Below are 23,753 nucleotides of genomic sequence, written 5' to 3'. Positions count from 1 at the left end.
AAGGGCATTTTTTTACCTTTTAAATGAGCCGAAGGTCGAAATATTACCTTTAAACAAAGCCGAAATATTACGGTTAAAGTGATGACATCTCGTTTGATTTTATCAAATTTTTCAACCCTTTAACATTAAATAGTGGCTGTTTGATGGTTTTTATTGGCTGTAAAAAGTGGCTAAAATGTTTTGGCTTAATAAGCAATTTTTTAATGCGCCGAAATCTACTTTTATTATTCAGGAATAGCAAAGAAATATTTACATTTCAGTTTTCTAACTGTTAAAAAATATTAATACTTCTCCTGAGGCTTTCTTTACAATAACAAATTATTGTGTATGAGTCCCTTGAAGTTAACGTCTGCGCTATTAAATGTGTGTCTTACGCGCCAACGTAGGTAAGAGGAAAAGGTAACTAAATAATTTTTAGTTTTCCGTTCTTTAAGTGCGGTAAGTGCGTTTGAATTGAGAAGGGTGGATTCGCATGAAAATCCTGGAGTATGAAGCTCATAGCTGGTTCTCATGAGTCGCAAACGTGGACGTCCCATCAGGCAATAAATGGTGTAAAAATAAACAAGTGATACATGCTAATTTAAAATATTTATTTTCCTTTTTTCGTATGTTATTATTGTTATTATTGCTAAAACTTAAAAAAAAAATGAACACAGAATTCACGAACTGTCAGGGTAAATTACCATGTAACAGATATAAAGATCGTTTCTTTGGTTTCGTTGTGTCAATAGTGGTGGTGAAGGGCTGAAGAAAAAAGTGATGGTTAATTGGTTTTGTCTAATATTAAAATGAATTTTTCTCTGGTAGAAGTTTTGTAATAAATATATATGAGAAACAGTTGCATGTGTATTTTTTTTTATTTCGAAGGTACCTAAATCTCAATAGGTTATGAACACAAACTTTGAAACGAGGAAGTATATGGTATCATTGAAAAATAGTATAAGGGATTACGTGTTTAAAAGTAAAAGTTATTAAAAATAATAACAAGAAATTAATTTATTTTTACTTAATAAAAGTTGTGAAAGTGGCACAAATTTCAAAGGATAATTTAAACCTAGCTTATACGTCAGCAAATATATGGGATCTTATAAGGGTAGTAAAAAACTATTATGTGGTAGGCTTTAATCTAAAGATTATTTCTTTACGGAGAACTAAATGAAACTACCAAAGAAAATTGAGCAACCAAATAAAGTTTGTAAACTACAGAAAGTATTATATAGTTTAAAGCAAGTACCTATTCAATAGAACAAAAGTATATTGCAAAGTATTCATGAAATAGTAATGAAGGGTACTATAAGAAGAATGAGTGATATTAGTTGATGTTCATGTAAACACAAAGCAAAGTTTATAACTGCAGCTAAATGTTGCAAAGATTCTTGCATTTAAAGGAACTGATTAAAGAATTCACCGATGTACTATAGTTAAGATTAATTTAAATGTAAATAATCAAGGTGTTATTATAATGAATTAAAAATAGTGTATTTAACAAAAGAAGTAAATATATAGATGTATGTAAGGTACAAATTTATGTGAGAAAGTGTAGTGTGGTGAAGAAGGTATAAGTTATTATTCTACAAAAATGCAACTGAAAGACTTGTTTGTGAAACCATTGCAAATAAATAAGTTTAGTTCATTACCAAAAATATATTAAAATAGTAGAACATTAAATTTTATTTGTATGTGTTTTGATACAATTGTGACAGATTGTGAATGAAGGGAAGAATGAAACTTAAAAAGAATCAACAAAAATGTTAATTTATGGATTGTTATAATGAATTACTATCTGACAGATATAGAGGTTGTTTCTTTGGTTTTGCTGTGTCAATAGTTCAAGTGAGGGGGTTAAAGGAAGAACTAAAGATGGTGGCTGATTGGTATTGTTTAATATTAAAGTGCATTTGTCTCTTACTAGTTTTGTAATAAATATATATAATGAACAATTGTATGAATTTCTTTTTTTGATTCTGTAACTGCTTAAATCATAGCAATTCTTATTTACTACACAAACGACAGTTCTTGAAGTAATAGCAAATAATAGTCGAAAGTATGGACTTACTTCAAATTTGAATAAACATAACCCTAAATGTGAAAGCTATCAGATTGTTATACAGGTAAGGAGTTAAAATGTTCAGTAAAAAAATTTAACTAACATGTTTATTTGCTGGTAGTTATAATTTCTTTCTGTAATAAATAATAGAATTAAATGTTACTTTGTTTTTTGAAGTTTAACCCCTAAGCTACATAATTCATGATTTTATTTTCGAAGTTTGTATTTGAACGAAATGAATGGCGCGAAATATATACTGCTAATGATAGATTTTATTTTGTACTTGATTTCCTTTTGCATTAATACAACTACATATCAAATAAACGTATAATTGTGGAGAAAAGTTTTTAATTTTTATGTGATAAAAGTGCATTTGATTACCAAAAATGATACCATGTAGTATATGATAATTCAGATAGTACAATTATTTCTCTGTCGTACTACTACCTTTTTTAATTTTAAATTGCAAATTTTTTTAAGAAGTTTCATTTTTAAGCATATTCGAAATATCCCGGCATGTTGAATGATTCACATATCCGTGACTAATCTGCGACATATGAATTCGTTGATAGTGATAAAACCAATGACAAATGAGGGAATTATTATTAATGTGTTAGCTGTCTTTATATATTATCTACTAAATATATTTGATACAGAGTACTATAAAAGTATTTCTGCGCGCTTCACTGGTTCATTTTGCTGTTTACGTACAATTCTCAGGATGAAGAATCTCATCATTGCATCTTTATTGCTATGTACCATTTCTCATGTGGTTTCGGGCAGCCTCATCAATTTACACCCTACCAATGATCCGAACAGTGAACTTAATACAGTAAGTAAAATTATACATACTAATATTCAATTGGGGAAAAAACAAAAATTTTAAAAAACTTATAACATTTTACAACAATAAATTACCACGTACGGCGTGTCGCTGAATTCATCTAAACAAATGCTATCGTACTATGAAAATAAAAATATATGGTTCCATTTAAAACGACCTTGACTTTGAAATTTCTCCACACAACTCGATCTGCAAAAAATAATTTATACCATATGGAGTCCCCCTTCATACGAAACAACATTCCAAACATACCAAAGTTTAAGCATTCTTTTGATAGGCTCAGTTCCTCACAAGATATTCCAATTTTTCAGTATAAAAGAAACCCCCTGTATATTGTATTATTAATATAAGTATTGCATATTAAATACTAAGTATATATTAAAGTGTATTTTACATTAGAACTGTACTTATCACGATACTAGAGAACAAGGATGCGCTTATCATTGTAGCATATTATAGCAATGCTTATTACAGACGTGGCATCTTTAATTTGACATGTTAGTAAAAGTAATTAATATTTAATTAAATGCAAAATACTCAAGAAGCAAAACAAGATTTTTTTGCCCGATAACATATTTATCTGTCCAATTTTTCCAAGAAAAAAAGCGACCAAAGTTTTGTAATTATTACGTTGAATATTAGTTATCTACAAAGTGGTTTACAGGTGCAATTTCCTGAGTGTATATTTTCATGTTTTTGTACTATTCGTAATTTGCAAAACACGTTGTGTTTCTGAATCATCAAATGAATTTACGTGTGTACTTATTGTTAATTAAATATTTGAACCGTATTTATCATGTTAACACGACTATTGCATGGAAAAATTATGTGGGATCGTAGCGGAGCATTTCCGCGGCACTATGTAACGTTTATTAAGGCTGTGTTTAAAATAATCATAGTAATTAGTAAAATAGTTTTAAAGTTTTCGTAATAAGGTAATTATAGTTCAAACTGACAAAATAATAGCGTTTGTAAATATATTATATTACAAATCATTTGGATAAAATATATCGAGTATTTAGTAACTTTCTATGCCTATGAAATATTATTAAAATGTTCGAACATTTATTACATTATATTAACGAATATTGCTGAATTTTGTTTAAATCGAGATATGAATTGTATCTCTCAGATACACTTTTGTGAGATGACACTATCTATTTATAGTAACACTGACACTATCTTTCTTAACCACCGAGATATAAAAAATTTCTTAATGTTTGTTTGATAGCATTTTATATTTTGAAAATTAATAAATAACGATGTAATGCTTTTATCACTACAGCTACAGTTAATACGAAGAGCGGGTTATCCAGCCGAAGCTCATGTAGCGTTAACGGATGATGGCTATCTTTTGACGATGCACCGAATCCTAGGGAAACCTGGATCGCCTGCGATTCTTTTGCAACACGGTTTATTAGGTAGCTCAGCGGATTGGGTTACGCTCGGAAAAGGAAATGCTCTTGGTAAAAAAAAAAAAAAAAAGAGAGAGAATACACAGATTCTCTACTTGAACAATTTTTATAGAAAATTAATTTTAATTTTTAAAGCAAAAATTTTAACATTTAAGTTTCAATTATACGAAATTAACTTTAAAACCAGAAACGTGATGTTTATTATCATTATTTTATATTCTGAACTTTGTTCTTTTCCACAGCTTACTTATTAGCTGACCACGGTTACGATGTGTGGCTTGGAAATTTTCGTGGTAACACTTACTCGAGGGCTCATACTTCTTTGTCTATCGAGGATTCGAAGTTCTGGGATTTCAGGTAATTGTAACAGTCAGAAGCGTATTATAATACATTAAACGACAAGGAACTTGGAACAGGCGCAAGTTATGATGATTACTTGATTTTTATTTAAAAATCGTATTTAATATGGTAATCAACGATCGATAAGGATATTTTTATCAAATTAAACGAGAGTTGCCAATTATTTTCAAATCATTAATAATACTTCTACAATAAAATATTTGTACAGCTGGCATGAGTCGGGTATTTATGATCTACCCGCGATGATCACCTACATCGCGAGGCTGAAGGAAAATTTGTTGAAAGCATATATTGGATTCTCGATGGGTACAACGTGCTTCTACGTGATGGCCAGCGAACGGCCGCAAATAGCAAGACTGTTGCAATCGTCGTACATGCTTGCCCCAGTAGCTTTCATGAAACATGTACAGAGCCCTTTACGGTATATAGCCCCGTTTGCAAATGATTATAAGGTAAAAAGAAAAAAAAAGAACATAAGCGACTGCAGCAACTTGTTCGATAGAAAGAACTGAAGTTCTCATCGTACTCATTCCATGTTAATTTTTAGCTGATTTCCCATCTGCTCGGAGACGGCGAGTTCCTGCCGCAAAATTTTGTTTTAAAATTCTTATCAAAACATTTGTGTTATGCTGATTTCTTGGAGGAAAGAATTTGTGCTAATTGGCTGTTTATTTTGGTCGGATTCGACAAAACGCAATTTAATTACGTGAGTATACAACGATGTAGGCATATGTAAAAATCTATGTTTGCTACACCAGTTTTTAATTGTTTATGCAAATCTTGGACCGTTGTAGTCGTTGATGCCTATAATTTTAAATCATACACCGGCTGGTACATCCGCCAAGACGATGGTCCACTATGCTCAAGAAATCAAGTCCGGATACTTCCGACAATTTGATTACGGTAAAATAGAAAACATGCAGAGGTACAACAGTACAGAACCACCTTCGTACAATTTAACTAACATCGCAACGCCAAACGTACTGTTCTGTGGCCCTAACGATTGGTTCTCTAATCCTCTTGTACGTATTTCAAGAAGTTATAATGAATATCGAAATTAAAGTGCTTCAACTTCTTCTTTATTATCATTGCATATCTTTGTTTTAGGATGTGTTGGAGTTAACCAACCAGTTACCAGAGAAGCCAGTTGTCTATAGAGTACCATATAAAAAGTTCGATCACATAGATTTTATGTGGGCTACAGATGCTCCCAAACTAGTCTATAAAAAGTTACTTTCTATGTTGAGCGAAGGAGCATCCTAAATTATGTTTTCTAAAAGCGTAAAAAGTTTGTGTTATTTACTATTTAACACACACACACACAAGAAGTTATATTCATATAATAAAAAACATTTTATTATCCGTCGTTCGATTTCCAATATCCTTTATTACTTTTATTTTCAACAATTGTATCGTTTCATTTGTAAACAATCATAATTGAACGATAAAAATGTAAAATTACTGTAAGATACCAGTTTGAACTTAACAAAGAAGAAAATTAAACGAACGATGTAATATTTATTTTTAACATCTAAGGTTTTGTTTAAGCCACGAACATCACGCCATAAATCATTTTAAACAATAAGCTCACATTTGAATAAAACTGTGACCACCATTACGTTTCAAAAGGATCCTGCTTGAAACGTGGACGATCGGTCGGTCCTTCGAACAATGGAAAGATCCAGAGATTTCCAGCTTCTTTGTCTTAATATTCCTTATTCTTTATACGAGATACCTCGAACGTGTAAATGACTTTCGACGTGAATAATCTGGCCAACCGATCGGTCCGGTGGTGCATCCTGAATATTAACCTAACTTAGGTATTTGTCGTCCACCGGTGTTACGTAAAATGTATTGATGTCATAATCTACGGATCGGCCCACAAAGCCATGGCCTACTTGGTGGAAATTTCAGACAAATTTCTATTCCGCACGACAAAATATTACATCGATGGTATCGAATAATAAACCAATTTTGCAACATCGATCCAGCTCTTTGCTGGATTCCAATTGATCCCATGATACACTTTCATCATCGTCAAAACCGGCAAGTAATACCCGTTTCTTCGTGAAACGAGATCAGCTAGGTCCACGAAAAGTATTCGAGAGAAGGTGTGGTCATCCTCAAGGTGTCTACGGCGCATTTATAGACGAGCATTCTAGAATTCAGTGTCGATAGGTTTTGCTAATGATTGTGTAATGGAAAAACACCGATGGCATCCGCGAGGGTCCCTCAGGGAGACTCCAAGGATGTGACTTTACATACGGGCTTTAGATTTTATTATGCGTATCTGTATGACATCCTTATCACGTTATTTAGTAAAAATCAACTTTCCTAACGATTAACTGCTGTTCTTTTTTTCTTTTTAGATTGAAAAAGGGGAAGCAACCAATGCTGGTTTCTCACCAAGGACGAAGAAAATCTTTCGACCTTTGTGAGAAAAAGACAAGGTACAAGGTCGTTTGTTGAGAAAGTTGTCCCCTAGCAGGATTTTCCAGGTCAGAAACCATAAACTTCCTCGAATTATTTCTCAGGGATGGACAATTCGTAGCTTCTTTATGGTCACCCGGCACCCATAAGGATCGTAAAGCTGGACGTTCTCGCGACACTCCAATCACGTACCGATTCACCGACGACAAAAGAAGCGTATTAAAGTGCACGCATTGTGATCTACCGGCCGCGATCTTTAATGCATTCAGATGCACGCACTAAGTGGCTCATTATAACGCACGGTACCGTTTATAATCGATCAGTGGTACGAAACGTTCCATAAACGGGTAACAGTGAATTTTAAATTTATTCCAATTATACGGCGGTTAATAACTTTATCGTAGGAAGATAAACGTGTCTTGCAACCGTATGATTATAATGTAGCAAAAGAGCCCTGTGCAGAATATATTAATATAAATTAGAATTTGTTGCTATTTCAAAAGTGAACTGAAGAACACTAGTCAGCTTTTTAAAAGAAAAAAAAAAACTTAAAAGAATAATCATAATTTAATTAGCGAGATACATATCAAGCTTCATCTCGAAATTGTAACGTTACACATAAATCGGCTAAAAATATTCCACAGCTTATTACCAACAGAAATGTAAAGAATAATTTCCTCGAAGCAGCTCAACGTTTCTTCTCGATGTATTAATAAATATAACCTACCTACCACTCCTTCATAATTTAAACCAGCTAATCTTCTATTTAAATGCAGCCGATTTTTTTCATCGAAACAAGTCAATACCGCAAAATAGAATCGTTCTCCGCTAGTTCTCAGCATTCTAACTCGGTCGTTACTCATCGAGCGCGATCATTAACTCTTCACGTCATTAATATTCACATACCGTGGACTCTGTCACTTGTACATATGTACCTCGATATGACGTTCTTTGCTCTTCTCCCTTTCGAATTCACCAGAGCAGCAACAGTTTCAGAAATTCTTCGATAAAATGCCAAATGGGAAGAAAGAAAAAGGCACTGAAAAGGAGAAGAAAGAAAAAAGATCAACATTGAAACTGTTACACACGAAGGATCGAGCAAAATGGCAGACAGCGAGCAAACAACGATTTTCATCGTACCATTACGATCGGGTTGTACGCGAGCAAAGTCGCGAGACACGCACGTGCGTGCGTGGTCGGTTGCGCTCGCGCTTGCGTTTTGCGGTGGCTCCGCGTGCGGCGAGGCGCAGCTAGTAATACAGAAAAGCCACGGGCCGAAGGAACAAAAGGAGCAGAAGGAGAAACAGGAGGAACAGAAGCGAGCTCGTCGCGAAGGTAGAACGCGCGTGTACCGTGCACTTGGTGTACCGTGTATCCATCGTGACAGAGAACGAGAGAGAGAAGGAGTAACACACAAGATAGAGACAGAGAAGGAGAGAGAAAGACAGAGACACAGAGAGAAAGAGAAGAAAAGAACGAGCACGACTCTCGAGCCTCGAACTCGAGAAATCTTCGCGAGTCCGGCGAACCGACACACCGCTCACCGATTCCAAAGTCCGCCGGTAGGCTCAGTTGTCTCCGAACCCCCGAACTGTTCGGATGTAGCTACTTTATAGGAGTTTCTTCCACGCTTTTTCCACGCTTTCGAAACCCGCTCGTTCGCCGTTTATTCACTGCACTCGCCTCTTTTGCAGTCCACCTTGCCTTGCATAGCTCATTTGTCGTCGCGATCTCGTGTGGTCTTGTCGTGGTGGCATGGTACGGGCACGATCTTGAAGGGAAGAGAAAAAAAGATAAACAAAGTAAAAAAACTCCGACGAACGCGTTGAACGCGACGAGGAAAACACAGCCGGGAAGATTGTGCATTGCTCCGTGGAATACACACGCTTCAACGAATCGTTTTAGTTGTATCGACGCATCTATAGGACACAGAGAAGTCGGATCCCGAAGTTAGAAGGAGGAAGAGCGCTGGAGCGGCGAAGAAATCGGAAGAAACTCGAGAACAGGGACGAGTATCCGGTCGTCTGGAGGAAAGAACGATCGAACACTGTTAACACGTAAGCGATCTTTTTTTTCTTTCTCTCTCTCTCTCTTTCTTTCTCTTTCTCTCTTTTCTTTTTCTTTACTGATCCTTACGATATAGATTGTAAATGCATAGAGAGAAGTTGCATTTGTTACCGATAGGTCGTTAGAGTTCTTTCTTGAACGAGAGAGCCTGTCGCATCGATCGTTTTCCCAGTTTCACGATTGTTCGACAAAAATGTATCGCGAGCAGGTAAGCGCGAACGAGCGAGCGAGCGTGCCACGGGGCTACATATGTACAGTTATTTAATATTTATCACTGGCGACCTCATTTATTTTAAGTTATCGGGTATCGGTATTCCGTTCAAGTCCGCGCGCGCGCCACCGCGCCAGAGCAACCGTGGAAAAAGCTGATGCGAGAAATCGGATACACACGAAAATAGTGGCCTGCCAAAGGCAGAAAGTGTAACGTGAAATCGTCACCGATACACGCGCTGCGTGACACGCTCGTAAAAGCGAATTTAAAGGTCCCGGCGAATTGGCCGACAGGTCTCTGGCGTGCTGTGGATCGAGCTCGCGCCTCGATTGATCGATTCACATCGTTGTCGTTGTTTGTTCGTGCTCTGTAAAAATTCTACCAAGAGGATTCTTTCATCCTTGGCTAACATGGAGCACTGAATTTAAACGCGGATAACGGGAATTCAAATCGAATGGTATAGACGCTTGTCCATAGTCGAGGGGACGTAAAGCGAGTTTTCATTGAAACATTATAATTGAGTATCTGTGTTTTACCTTGGCTAGATAGCGGATTGTGTAAGGTAGCGACACCGTTACTAAATGTATACGAATATTCGAGATGTAGGGACGGAAATAAAGAGAAGAAAAGGGTATTCCACGGATTGAGTTCAAAACTGAATTTCGGATGTGTTTTCGAACGATCGTTTCGGACAAGGGACAATAGCGACATCTTCTTGGTCCAGAAACTCTATTGAGATAGATTCTTCTATTGAAATCGTTTTATTTATGGTTCAGGGGTTTCCGGTTATAAATATTTTTGTTTTGTTGGTTTGAAGTACGATGAATGTTAAACTGTGTAAATGATCAAGGTACAAACCATATGGAACTGGTGGAATTCTTCGGGTATTTGCGACTTTCGAACGAACATCCGGTTTGGTGACTTACGTCCTCACGGTTCATTCAAGTCGAACCGGCGAACAGGTTGAAGAATCGAATGGACGTATTGGGATATGATTTGAGCAGGGAAGGTGTTAGTAACGATCAAGGACTGTAATTGCGAGTTGAACAAAGTTTCTGTACGTGTAATATACACAGTAGGTAAAAAGTTTCGAATTATTACATATATTACGAAAATTGAAGAATTTTGGTATAGAAACGTTTTCTGTATTTTAGGTTATTTTAAAAAAGCTTAAAAAAATAACAAGAGATTCGATTTTCGTACAAATAGACGAATTGACTTTGAATGTTTGGTTATTCGTGTAGGTGATTTTAAATTGAGGAAAAACGTGTAATGTAAGGTGCGCAGAATACAGAGCGCATATAGTGTCATAAAGTTAGGTTTCAGGTTCGAAGATAGCAATTACGCGGACAGTATCGATGACCAGAAAGTATCGAATAATGAAGATAAATAAACGGGAAACCGATATGCGTTCCTGAAAAGATTTTTACGAACGGACCGTAGGCGAGATTAAGTGCAAGTCATAAAATTATAAATTCCAAGTTCAGTGACACTTGAAATTATACAAAACGTGTTAGTACCTGCGAGCGTGAATATGAAGCAACTGATATGTCGTTCTTATTGTTGTTTTTGTTAAATCAAATTATTAATGCTATTAGAGGATGATAACCAATCGAATTACTTTTCTTTTACGAACGACACGTTTTAAATTAATTTAAAAAAAAATTCACCACGAACGATATGATTGTTAACTATCTGAAAAATTCTGCATAAAAGTGTGCATGCCCGAACGAGATAAAATCGTGGTACAGTCTTTCCTAACCGATCACGAATATCGAGTAAAAACGATCGAAACAACTAAAATACCTGTATTTGATCTGTAAAGGATTAAGTTCAAAAAAATCTGAAGATACGGTAAAAAAAAATTAAGACTAAAACACTCTCTGACAAAGGAAATACAAAAGGAAATACAAGAAAGTATATGCCTTGGTATAAAATGTCGAATAGAAACCTGTTGAGAAAAGAAGTAAAAAAATATATGCACACAGTTTTCCTCATTTCACTGTTACTCGTAGTAGATCATTGCAAAACACGATCTCATTGAATCCCGCATTTCAGCTTGGTGTGCGCGCGTTGAAAAGCGCGCGCGGCTCCTGATAGTTTTCTTATATATGATCTTTGAAACGTAACTTCATCTTGGGTAGGTATTATATTTACTCCGTGGCAGGACTGTCCTCGTGGTTGCATACTTCACATTATGAACAAAGAACTGCACGCAACATTTTTTTTTTTTATATTACTACCACGCTGACTCTTCGACGATGAAAAATGATACAGGTGTTTCGCAAATGTCTTTCTAAACGAATCACGGCCGCGATTCCAAAGAATTATCGTCGTTTCGCCCTTTATACGTAATTTTCGTACTATGATCTATGCTATGATGGATCGTTTCTACCTTAGAGAAGAAAAAAAGAAAAAAGAACACTGATATAACGTCTAATTGTACCGAACTGTGACACAGAACAGAAGAATGCAAATGAACAGCATTAGGAGTTACTCTGATACGCGCAGCTGCGCTGAAAAATATCTCGGTGAATTGTGATTCTTACGAAAACATTGATACTCCGAGGAAATGGAGAATCGACATTATCGCTGTTCCTATATCGTTCGACTAATTGAAATAAGACGAAGATATAAGATAAGGAAGAAGTGATAGAAGATTGAAGAAAATCAAGTTCAATGCTGACCGATCGGCGCAATTTGCTCTTGTCCAATTACCCTGGTAGAAAATGATTCGTCATTTTTATTGATTAAAACTGAAGTTTTCGTTTCTGGGAATTGCGGCGAAGATCGCGAGCATTTAATTACAAAGAATTCCACGTGGAATTTGTTTGTTTGATCGCAATTGAAGAAACAAGGAAGTTTGTCGAGCGCGTGCAAACGGCAGCGTGCGATATTTGAGGCGTTCGTGTAAAATTCTTCTAAATAGATCCACGTGGACGATTACGTTCGAACGATTCGTATTTGTTCAAATTACTCGTGACAAATCGTTCACCATAGACATTCGGTAAAAACATGTAATCGCGTTTTTATCGAAAATTGTTATCTGTTCATGATCCTTCGGTGTGTAAAGCAGTACTCGTCGCGACGATGAAGCCGTGAGATATTTCATAACTGAGAAAATTTCATAATGAAAAGAAATACGACGGTAACTAGCTGTCGGAAGCACAAATACGAACGACTCGATATGAATGAACCAATTATACCTACCAGACCGTTTGTAAAATATTTCACTCGCGATTATTCAAAGAACCTTCTTAAACTCGCTTCCTTGTGACGTTTCACATCTTCCAAATCCATCAATGGCTTTGTTATTCTTTCCTATGTCCGTACAAAGTCTGACCAACTTGGTCTAATCGGTGTTTACGTCAGTACCTTAACCTCGTGCCTCATTGTTCGAGCGAAGACCTTAGTATAATAAAAGCGTTCACGAGAGCGAGCAGTCGGTAAAAGTAAAACGCATTGTAGAAGGCTCGTTTAAACCGATTTACGAGTTAGGTATAAAAATCTCACTTTGCAGGTTCAACTTAACCAAGAACCGTTGAAAACACTAAACTTCGCCGTTAAAACACTTTTTAGAAATTAATAAGTAAATTGCTTGATCGTTTAAGCTACATTTTGAACTACCGATCGAACGAGAAGAAGAGGAGGAAGATACGAATGAAAAATTCACAAAGTTACCAGAATTTGAAAAATATCATCGTAGTAATATGCTGGTACACGTGTTCCTACCGAAATTCAGGTGTACCTACACTTCCGCTGAAAAGTTTCGTCGCATCCGTTAAAATACGGTAAAACTGAAAGTAACTATAGGGAAAACTGTCGAACTGTCGAGTTCGATATGAAACTTCGAAATTGATAAGCAGATTTGTAATTTCGTCGACTTTGAGTGAAACGTGAATTGAAATGAAAAAGATGCATTAGACGAGAAGGATACACTTCACTCTGTCGAGTTCGATATGAAACTTCGAATTTGGCAAGCGGAATTGTAATTTCGTCGACTTGAATGAAACGAATTGAATTACATCGCACTTCTGCATTGCGCGATTAAACTTATGAGCGGTAGTAGCGTATACAGTAACATGACTTTCATCGAAAGATGAACGTTGTTGCATTACGAGACCGTAATTCCGAGTGTTGGACATTGGTGTAGCGTAAAGGCCTGCATAGTAGACGGTACGCTTACGCCTCGGAGCATTTCGTTGTGAAACGATTGAAGCATTTACGAGTCGATCGTTCCACGAGGACTTTCTAATCCGCCGTATATACGTACAGGGTGTCCCGCAAGGTGTGCCGCGCGAATGCTGCGAGTGACAGATTCCTGAGTCGAAAACACGACGCCTTTTCGCGACGATCGTCGACTTCTCCCGGTTACGATCTCGGTTACTACTTTTCAATAGTTAGATCTAACGTGGAAATCGTATCATAAAACGACACGAGAATCTTTCTTATGGAGCAGTTTCCTTGTTTTTTAATCGAGTTTCAACGTTGCATCAACTGCTTCGTATATGTGATTATCAGCGATGACGATTCGCAGTAAATATATTAGAAGTTCGATTTTATTGTAGAACATTCAGTCCCATAGGAAGGAGAACACTTTCAGTATTTGCTGAGGGTAATCATTGAGATTTTCATTCAAAGTTTCCTTAACCTCTTCAGGGACACCGACACATATGTGTACCTTTAAATTTTCCGAAAATTCCAATATTTGCGATAGAGAAAATATGAAAAACACAATCTCCCGAAATCTCCAAACATCTCCTAAGGAAAGTAGTTTAATTGCTATCGATTTAACATGAATATAAATGTAACTACATAAATAATTAGATCAGTATTTTCTAATTTTAAAGAAAATCGTCCCTGAAGAGGTTAACACCTTAATGCTCGCGTTTTTCTCAATTAGACGTGCCAAATCAGATCAACTTTATTTTATTTTATTTCTAAGCATTTCCTAGACGTATAGAAATAAGTTTCCTATGATTTATAATCATGTAACTTATTTTTCTGCCGTAATAGAAAGGACAATGCTGTATGGAAAGTGAAAGAAAATAAAAGAAAAAAAACTTGCACTTATTGAACAATTAGTTGTTCACGCGAGAGACATTTAGAGCAGATTAAAAGAATGTGCTTTACTGGTTATTTGGGAATTATGTACCTTGCAAATTGGAGGGTTGGTTTTAGAGAGAAGATACGAATGTGCAAGCTTCGTGTGACCTATTCTGTGCCTATTTAATTCTACTTCTTGTTCCCGATCAAGATTTGGTTATATTCTCGTCTATGTTGGGAAATGCTGCGTGAATTTCTATTGCATATGACGTAGCAGAGATTTTCCACTTACTGTTCCAAGGATATTCAAGATTTTCTCTAGAACACTTGCGAAGATCAGTTGAGGAATTTTTTGGAGACTCTTCTGTTAACGACGGTGTAGCCATTTCTTTTGCACGAGCATTTCGGGTGACAGACTTTTCAAGATAAAATGACGACAATTCGCGTAAGGCCCTTTTTAGCAGCTGACTTTTTAGCGCTGCTCAAATTTTCAATTTTAGCCGAAATTTTATTTCCGCCTTTTTATCTTCTCTTATTTCTGACACGAATCGTCTTCGAATTCTTGTATATATCTGGTAAATCTACTTTTTCATTTTTCAGTTTCACGAAGATGATCGATATTTTTCCAAATCATTAATAAATTCACACTTTTCGATTCGCGAATTTTTCTTTACCGTTAGTAGGTATCGCAAATCCTTAGACTTTCCAACTCGAAAGTACGAGAATTTGCGCGAACTTATCTCGACGATCGCCGGGTTCCCGCTCGCCGATAAATTTGAATTTGCCAATTTTATCGGAAATGTTGCAAGTTATGTGCATTTCAATCGAGAGTGCCAGAATTCACGGGGACTTCTCACGATCATTTTTAGCCGTAAACGTAAAATTTGTAATCTTTTTAAGGTACGAATGAACCTGTTTTCCGGCTCACAGATTTAACACTCGTTTCGAATACACGAAACTTGTCGCGGATGTTGTATGCACGATCCCCGTGACATCGAATGCGCGTATACATTTATTTCGATACGTCGATAAAGGTGTTTAACGTAAAACGAACCTGAACATACCTAAAGGAATGCGGCAAACGGGATGCCATTCAGATAAGAGATTTTTTTCATGGCACGGAGCTGGCTTCTCCAAACTTTTTCCGCGTTCAGCAATTTAACAATTCGTTTATATTTAAACGATGATGAAACATATTTTGATTAATAATTGAAACTACTCATTTCGGTTTACTCTTTTACCATTCCTATTCAATGCCGTTTAAACAAGAATCTTCGTTCAACCTTCTGTAACCTGATTTTTCTTCGTTCGTGAGAAGAGAAATTACGGTTTATTTACAATTTTACAGTTTCGTGGGAGAAGCAAGAATAAATGTAAAAAATAGCTATTATGAAAAAATATAATAAAAAAAAATTGGCTGATAATAGTGTAATAGTGCAACAATATAGTACAATAGTATAGCAATAAACAAATAAAATAGGACTATAAAATATAACTTCCAAGTCACATGGCGTTATAGTGATCAATAAAAGGGCTGATATCTTCTAGGGTAGATAGTACTTTTTCTTTTATCACCCTGTATTTATACATGCAGCGAAAGAAAGAGGTTGAAATGTTGCTCGTGTCGAAGTTCACATAATCCTACTGCCATAATTTGTACTTTCACGTTCGTCGTAAAAATATCGCATTCTCAAAATTATGAATTGGAATAATTTCTCGGTGACTCTTTATAAATTCGATCTACAACTGTTTAAATATCAATGGTTACACCTACATGTATCTCTGGTATTCATTATCGAAATCTCTCAATCTGAAATTATTAATTTCAATATTTCAACGTAGTTTGTTGGCCTTTCGAACACCCAGCGAACGATCATTAACCGACTTTCGATATTTTTAGTTTTACAATAGCCGAGCGAGATAAAAAAAAAAAAAAAGAACGTGCGTCTTTCTAACAATTTTCACGACTCTAAAGGTTGACTTTATCGGCGGCCGTTCGCGCATTCTTATCCTAGGAAAGGTTCCGAGCCGTGAATTATATTGTTTAAAACGCACAGCCGTGGTTCTCTTGCATCATTCGGGTCAGCTTTATCCGTATTTACAGTGGCGCATACGGGTGACCACGTACCACTTGCAAAATAAAAGCAAAGTGATTTTTGAAAACAGCGTGTCACCGCGAATAGGGTAAATTATCTCGCTCAAACTGTCCCTCCGTTTCTAATATTCACGAGACGTCGTACCTTTTCTCACCGCTGTAAACAGAGACAGCAAGTGATCCCCGTTAATTAAACACTTATTCCGTTCGGAGCGTCTTGCGCGCGCGCGCCATCATCGGACAAAGAGGAGAGAGGAAAAAGAAAATGTGCTACCGTGTTGAAAAATCAAGGTGAACCTTGTGTTGGACAGCTCCAGCGACCTTTTTTTTTTTCTTTTCGTTTCATTTCTTTCTATGAAAACTGAAAGATTAAATTAAGAGAAAAACATTGGCAGCCTTCGGTCGATGAAAGATTGCAGGCTACGTACTTACAAGGTGACTCAAAGTACGAGATACTAGGATAACTGTACTTGAATCGATTCAGTCGACAGGTTTTCTAGCGTGACAATTTTTTCCCACCGTCTATGCTTTTTAAACGTTGAATCGAGACGTTTCACGGTTTTCCTTTTTTCTTTCTTCCCGTCTTGCATTGTCGCTTAGGTGTTACTTTCACCTTTTTACGCGTTCTTCCCCGTCGATATTCCACATTTGCAGTTGATCTGCTGCATTTAAACGTGCCGTATCTGAGACTGACGTTAGAGAGATTGTTGTACAGGGTGGATCACGTAAAACGGGCCACAAGAAGGGTGAACAAGATGGAAGAGAAAATTTTGTCATAAATGCCACTGTTTTTTTCAAGGTAGTCAGATATTGATACACATGCAAACATGGATGGTAATGTGACCTTAAGATGACCTTGGATTCTAAAAGTTTAATTCCCTCTGTGAAACCTCCTTTCATCTTTCGTCGTTTTTTTCGTCAAATCAATTTCTCTTCCATCTTAGTTACCCTTTGAGAACCATTTAAATTACGTATAAACATTTTCTCCTACCACCATACCTACAGAAGATAATTAAGCGATCTGTTTTACACGCCCATCCTGTTTAGTATCGAAATAATTTCCATTGTTTCCACAGTTTCACATTGAAAAATGCCACTCGTGAATGAGATTACTCAATTTTTTACGTACTCTTCGATCCTCCTCGATTTAGATTTCAAGCAATTTGCCAATGTAGTGTCAGATACGTAAAAAAAAGAAAAAGGAGACAGGATAATTAGGCGCAAAGTGACGTGCAATTTTATTCACGAAAGACAGAAAAATTGTCCGGCAAATAGGTAGGTACCATCGGTCGACGAGTTCACACTTAAGGAATGATGTTTTAAAAGTGTCTGACATCATCCGTGAAATGCTTCAGGACAGACGAAATGTTCGTTCAACTGGCACCGCGGTAGGAGGAAGAAAATGATAATGCGAAAGAAGAAAGAGAAAAAGAATCAACAGATCCTCGATGTTTACGATGTAGAGGAAACGCGGGGAAAATTTTGAATGGCAGCCAAAGCCATTTATCGAACCTTGACCTCGTCCGCGGTGCAAGTTTGCACTCCAATTAATTTCAAGTCTACTCACGTCTCTTTCTCCTCTATCTCTATTTCTTTCCCTCTTGAAAACCTTAACGTTTATACCGAAAGAAGTTGATACCACTTTGTTAGATCGCGTTCATGCGTAATGCAATCGAAGCCCGCAAAGAGGATCGTTTTACGAGCGTCATTAGCATCAGCTGGTTTTCCATAGTCGGTCAATGATAAAAAATCAAGATACGGAAATTAGCGTCTTCTTTTACTACTGACTTCTGGGAATGCGTTTAAACGCAATTTTTATACAACTTCCCGGAATAAAAAGAAGCCTGCCCGGTCGGGGTATTAAAACCCGGCGTGCAACCAGGTGATTAGCGCCGGGGACAACTTCTGCTTTCCCAATCAGCAGCCGGATTCATCGAATAGGAAGCCGATTAATTCGATGTTTTATGGAAATCCCCCCTCTCTCTCTCTCTCTCTCTCTCTACACCAAGCTTTTTTTCGTATCGTTTTATTTCACTCTCTGTCCTTTCTCTCTCTCCTTTTCCTCTCTTTCTCTTATGATAAACGATCGAAAGCGAGGATTCCGACAAATCCGACGATTTAAAAATCATTTCAACCGTCACGGTTTTTCCCCTCTTCTTTCTTTTCTTCTTCTTCTCTTCTGCTTTGACGTCATAATGTCGCGCGTGTGCGTGTGTGTTTCTTCTTCTTTCTTTTTCTTTTTTTTTTTTTTCGTTTCACATGTTAATACCGGCGAAAATAAAATGAGAATAAAAGCGGACGAAACATATGTTCGCCATTAACGTTACGAAATTGATCGGTCGTTAGTGGACGACTCGAAGAAACCGGGCATATCGATAAGTTCTCCACCGGTCGGTCTCGCGTCCATTTGTTTGCAAGAAGAAGAGAAATGGTACAACAAGATCCCGCGGTTAAAGCAGAGTTGAAGGTCGTTTGGGAAACTGGTTAGGGTGGGTATTCTGCTCTCGCGTGGTACTACACTTTGGTGGCCGAATACATGTTCAAGTAAGTCAGGGTCATGCAAACCGTGTTTCTGTGCTACCGATATAAAAGTGGGAATTCAGTTACGCATATTTACCACACGTTCGACCACGCTTAATTACGCATACCGAGGCCTGCCCGATTTTTCGACGCGCGTCGATATTCTACGGTGTGCGCTCGGTGTAAACACCACGTGGCCGCCGCTGCACACTTCCTACGAACTGTGGACAAAATTCTCGTTCGACAATCGAAATCGATCTTTAACCGTGTTCCTCTGTCTCCGTAAGGGTTTTTCGGTGTCTTTTTGCTTTTTATCGCGTAATTTCGATCAACAGAGGAGATCGTTTTTCGTCGGTCAGCGATCGTACCTTTCGAAGAGCGACTTCTGATGTTGATTCTCTGTAATTGCGGCTTTTTTTTTTTTACGATTTCAATGTAACAGGCACGGTAGTTGCGTGGATGAAATTTGAACGAGGTGAGAATTGAAATTTCGTCACTCTTTTCTGCACGAGAAATTGAAATTCGAAGGTGCGGCAATTTTCCAAACCGCTTGAATTCGCGCCACTTTTACTTCGGCCGTGTTGCATAACCCCAGAGTGAAACGATTTTTTTTCGCTACAGAATCAATTGTATATTTTTCATTTGGTCGGAAACACGTGGTACATGTTAGAATCGACGCAATTAAATTCACGATTGATCTTAATTGAAGTAAATGACGATTCACGGGAGATTCTACAGGTTACGTAATGGCGGCGTGAAAAAGGAACATATTTTGTTTTTTCGTAAGCCTTTCGGACACTTCCTCTGAAACTGTCGAATTCCGTCAACATCCGTTGCACGAAAGCTGTGTTTCGATAAAAAAAAAAAGAAGAAACAATTCTCACATGTTTTCTCTTTAGAACATGTTTCTCCGAAGGACGAAACGAAGAATTCTCGTATCGCTCGCTCGCTTGGTACGGCGGTACTTTTGTTATGCAACAGAAAGATTAGTTATGTCTTTTCGTCTTGCTTTTCCGCGGCGTTGTCTTTCGTTAAACAAAGAAGAAAGAAAAGAGAAAAGAAAAGTTGGTAAGAACAGGTTGTTTGAGAAAAACGCGAACCCCGTTTGTTTTTTATCCGTGTTTTATTTCTTTGGTGCAAGGAAACGCGGACTTTTCGATACGTCGACGAATGTTCGGCGTTAAAACGGACAGGTTTTTCGTCGCTTATTATTCGACACGGTAGCCTTCTGCGAACGTTGCATCGATCTTGATGAACGATCGCAACAAAACCAAGGTTTATTTATTCTCCCGTGGTATTCCTTTGCATGGTTATCGCGATTCGATCGCTTTAAAATATACCTTTAGCATCCTATTGCCACGTTTTTGCCGGGATCTATTAAGCAAAGACGCGTATTTTATTAGAGTCTGACTATACTTTAATCGTCGAATGCGTAGCAACGAGACGCATTGTTCTTTGCTGATCGTTATTAAGAATAGCAAATCAGAACATGGTAACTATGTGCAATACATAGGTCAGGTTTTAAAAAATATATTTCAGATGATATTCTTACTTTTTTCTATCCGCGCAAAATTTCTGAAATCACAAACTTGTTACTTCGCAAAAATTACGACACGTTTCATTTGTCATATCTCTTATAAAATAGCAAATCAAATTTCAGAACACGGTGTCGAGGTTAGGTTAGCGAATATTTTTTATACACACAATATTTCTACAATTATAAACTTATTACTTATGCGGAGGATTAGCAATACGTACAATGACATCTAGAAGGAAGATGTCATGACGCGAAGAGTCTTGTATCGGTCGTCGTTTGAGATGTACAGAATGTCGTTGCACCTTGTAAACTCTAATAAAACGATAGAAAGTCTTAATTAACTAAATAAAGTAATATAAAGTTTAACACGTTACGGACCCGGTTAAAGTCATATTGAGGTTTGTCAAGAGTGCATTGTTTTTGATCCAATAGTTGGGTCGTTCCTAGACCATTGCGCGCCGTATGTGTTGGAAGCCTCTCGCAAGTTCATGAGAAAGTAGAACAAACGCATCTGATGTCACGTGAAGCCTTTTCTTTAGGCATTCACATGCTCGTAAACATGTGATACAGGGTGGATCGAAGGGAATTCCTGCGGGGTAAAAGGCAACGTTCGTCAGATTGGACTTGTACTGATTTTTATTAAAGGCGTTGCTTATTTGATCATAATTCTTGGTGACAAAATGCCACAAAGTTAACCCTTTCTATAGGTGCTTTGAAAATTTTGTTCGCACTGTGCTATTGACGCACTTCCATATTAATTTAAAACGATACAGCGAAAAGAAAAGATTTTGCGAACGTTGTGGAACAACTGAATCTGCCATGTGCGTTAGGTACTAAAATCTGCCGCAGCGAAAGGGTTAATGCCAGAAAACCACTCACAGCAGTTGAGTCAGTTGCATCTCGTCAGGCCATGCCTCACCAAACAGCATTGATCCTATCTATAATAGTCCTAATCCTGTTTCTAAACTTTCCCATGATAGGGTTGCCATCCGTCCGGGTTTCCTCGGATTTGTCCTAAGTTTTAAGGCGTCTGGGGACTTCCGGAGTCTACTCGTCAACGAAAATATGGTGCATGGCATGCAGATCGAGGAGTGTGGAATCAATGAAGCGTGTGCAGAGTGTGTTAAAGTTAAATTAGCCAGAAAGCTTCAAATATACACAGTCGAAGCATATTAGACCTAGTGCACACCGACGTATGTGGCTCCAAGCAAACGATTACGCCCGGAGGAGAAAGGTACGTGCTCACTATAACAGATGACTTCAGCTCATACACAGAGATGTATCTAATGGTATACAAATCAGAAGCAAAGCAGATCGCGAAGTACCTAAAAGGCACTATTCATCATAGACTGAAACTTGGAGAAAGTGACCGGAAGAGAGGAGAATTAATTGGTTACGTGAACGCAAATTGGGCGGAATCCAGAGTGGACAGGAAATCGAACACAGGACACCAATATAAGTAACTTAGAGCAGCTCTATAAGTTGGGCGAGCAGGACACAGACCTGTGTAGCTCTATCATCAACAGAAGCAGAGTACGTGGTACGAAGCGAAGGTTACCAGGAGATGTTACGGCTAATGAAATTGCCAAAGGATTTCGGCGAGGAAATCAAATTACCCGTTGAAATATTCGAAGACAACCAAAGTTGCATAAGTCTCACAAACAAATTGAGCAAGAGGTCAAAATGTATCGGCACAAAGTATCACTTCATTAGGGACCTGAAGGAAGGTAACAAAATTGCAATCAATTATTGCAGTAATGATAGTACGTTTGCAAACATGTTAACCAAACCGCTGAAGCGTACAAAGTTGCGGAGGTTCTCAAGGGATCGTGTGATTGCTAGCTGGAAGGATGACGTCATTGAGGAGGATTGTTGAGGATTAGCAATATATACAATGACATCTAGAAGGAAGCAACGGTGCAATTGTCACCGGCTTTTGTTTTATACGGGAAGAGTCTCGCGTCGATCGCCGTTTGAGATAATACAGAACGTCGTCGTACCTTCTAAAGTCTAACCAAATAATACAAAGTCTTAATCAACCAGATAAAGTAATATAAAGTCTAACAACTTCACATAAATTCACGACACATTTAACGTATCGCACCTCCTATAAAACAGCAAATCAAACTTCCGAACACAGTATCGAGGTTAGGTCAGAAGATCATTTCCATTCACGACAGAATTTCTAAAATTACAAACTCATCACTGCGCAAAAATTACGACACATATCACGCATCGTATTATCTACTACAAACAGATTACATGAACTTTTTTTTAATAATCTTACTCTCGATTCTAACTGTTCCTACTCCCTCCCCCATTCAAATTCATCGTGTCAACTCTTTCGAACGTGTGCGTAGTACCTGTACACTTCACCGACAAGTAGTATCGTGGTCAGAAAGTCGCCTCCTCGTTGAGTGGGTCTCACGCGATCGTCGTCATCGAAAACGGCCGTTCTCGATCGTTGAGAATATTTCCCCGGTCAGGTGAAATTAGTATCTTCCAGAGGTTTCCACTTGTACCTAACCGTGGTAAACAAGTGTGCGAAGTGACACGCGCGTTTTGACGCGACACACGGTTGCTGGCACGGAAGAAAGTAGTTTGAGAAACGCTGCCAATGAAATCAAGATTCGGTACGGTGGGATCGTTGGAAGGTGAAGGCGGGAAGGGGCAGGGCAGAAAGAGTTAGCGAACGAGGTGAAGGTATTGCGAGCGCCGCTTAATTGCGATGCACGCCGTACGACACGTGTCACAGCATTGTGCGGCCGGTCACGCATTCCCATCGATTACATCGACGACAAACGAATTTACAAGCGCAACTGGAACGTGCTTCGCGAACGCTTCAATAAGGCCTTTCCAAATGGAAAGAAAGAGGAGGAAAAAGAAAAAGAAAGGATTCCCTTTAAACTGCACGATTCGTGACGAGGTCTTTGCTCGCCTCTTCATACCAATGAACGGCCCGTTATAAATCGCTTTTACAGAAATACTCGCTGTTGTACGCGCGCCATCGTCCATAACTATCAGCCCGTAATATACGACGCGTTGCTTCTGCACCTCGAAAAACGCGAAAAAAAAAAATGTGTATATATCTTCGTTCACGGGAAAGATTGTTAAACGCGTTACGAGATATGTGTATTCTTATCGATAAATTCGACGATTTTCACGTTTCCTACGTTACGGT

The 23,753-nt window shown here is 37.7% G+C and overlaps 2 protein-coding genes across 2 annotated transcripts in view; both read left to right on the top strand.

The window, feature by feature from the left end:
• The first annotated feature begins 1,991 nt into the window (after nt 1–1,991).
• On the top strand, nt 1,992–5,983 carry LOC108572531 (lipase 3-like). The gene is made up of 8 exons (XM_017934783.1): nt 1,992–2,111; nt 2,768–2,879; nt 4,177–4,357; nt 4,549–4,663; nt 4,875–5,118; nt 5,214–5,372; nt 5,461–5,688; nt 5,774–5,983. Exons 2-8 carry the CDS (start codon nt 2,769–2,771, stop codon nt 5,927–5,929), a joined length of 1,194 nt encoding a protein of 397 aa, XP_017790272.1. The 5' UTR covers nt 1,992–2,111; nt 2,768; the 3' UTR covers nt 5,930–5,983.
• A 2,562-nt stretch (nt 5,984–8,545) lies between these two features.
• The window catches only part of LOC108572538 (UNC93-like protein), a 47,343-nt gene continuing 32,135 nt past the window's right edge, over nt 8,546–23,753 (top strand). The window contains exon 1 of the mRNA XM_017934789.1: nt 8,546–9,153. The gene's annotated coding sequence lies outside the window, so the exon portion shown is untranslated. The remainder of the gene's footprint in view (nt 9,154–23,753) is intronic.

Source organism: Habropoda laboriosa, unplaced genomic scaffold (assembly GCF_001263275.1).
Source record: "Habropoda laboriosa isolate 0110345459 unplaced genomic scaffold, ASM126327v1 scaffold129, whole genome shotgun sequence".
NCBI lineage: Eukaryota > Metazoa > Arthropoda > Insecta > Hymenoptera > Apidae > Habropoda > Habropoda laboriosa.
This window is presented reverse-complemented; position numbering and strand designations above follow the sequence as displayed.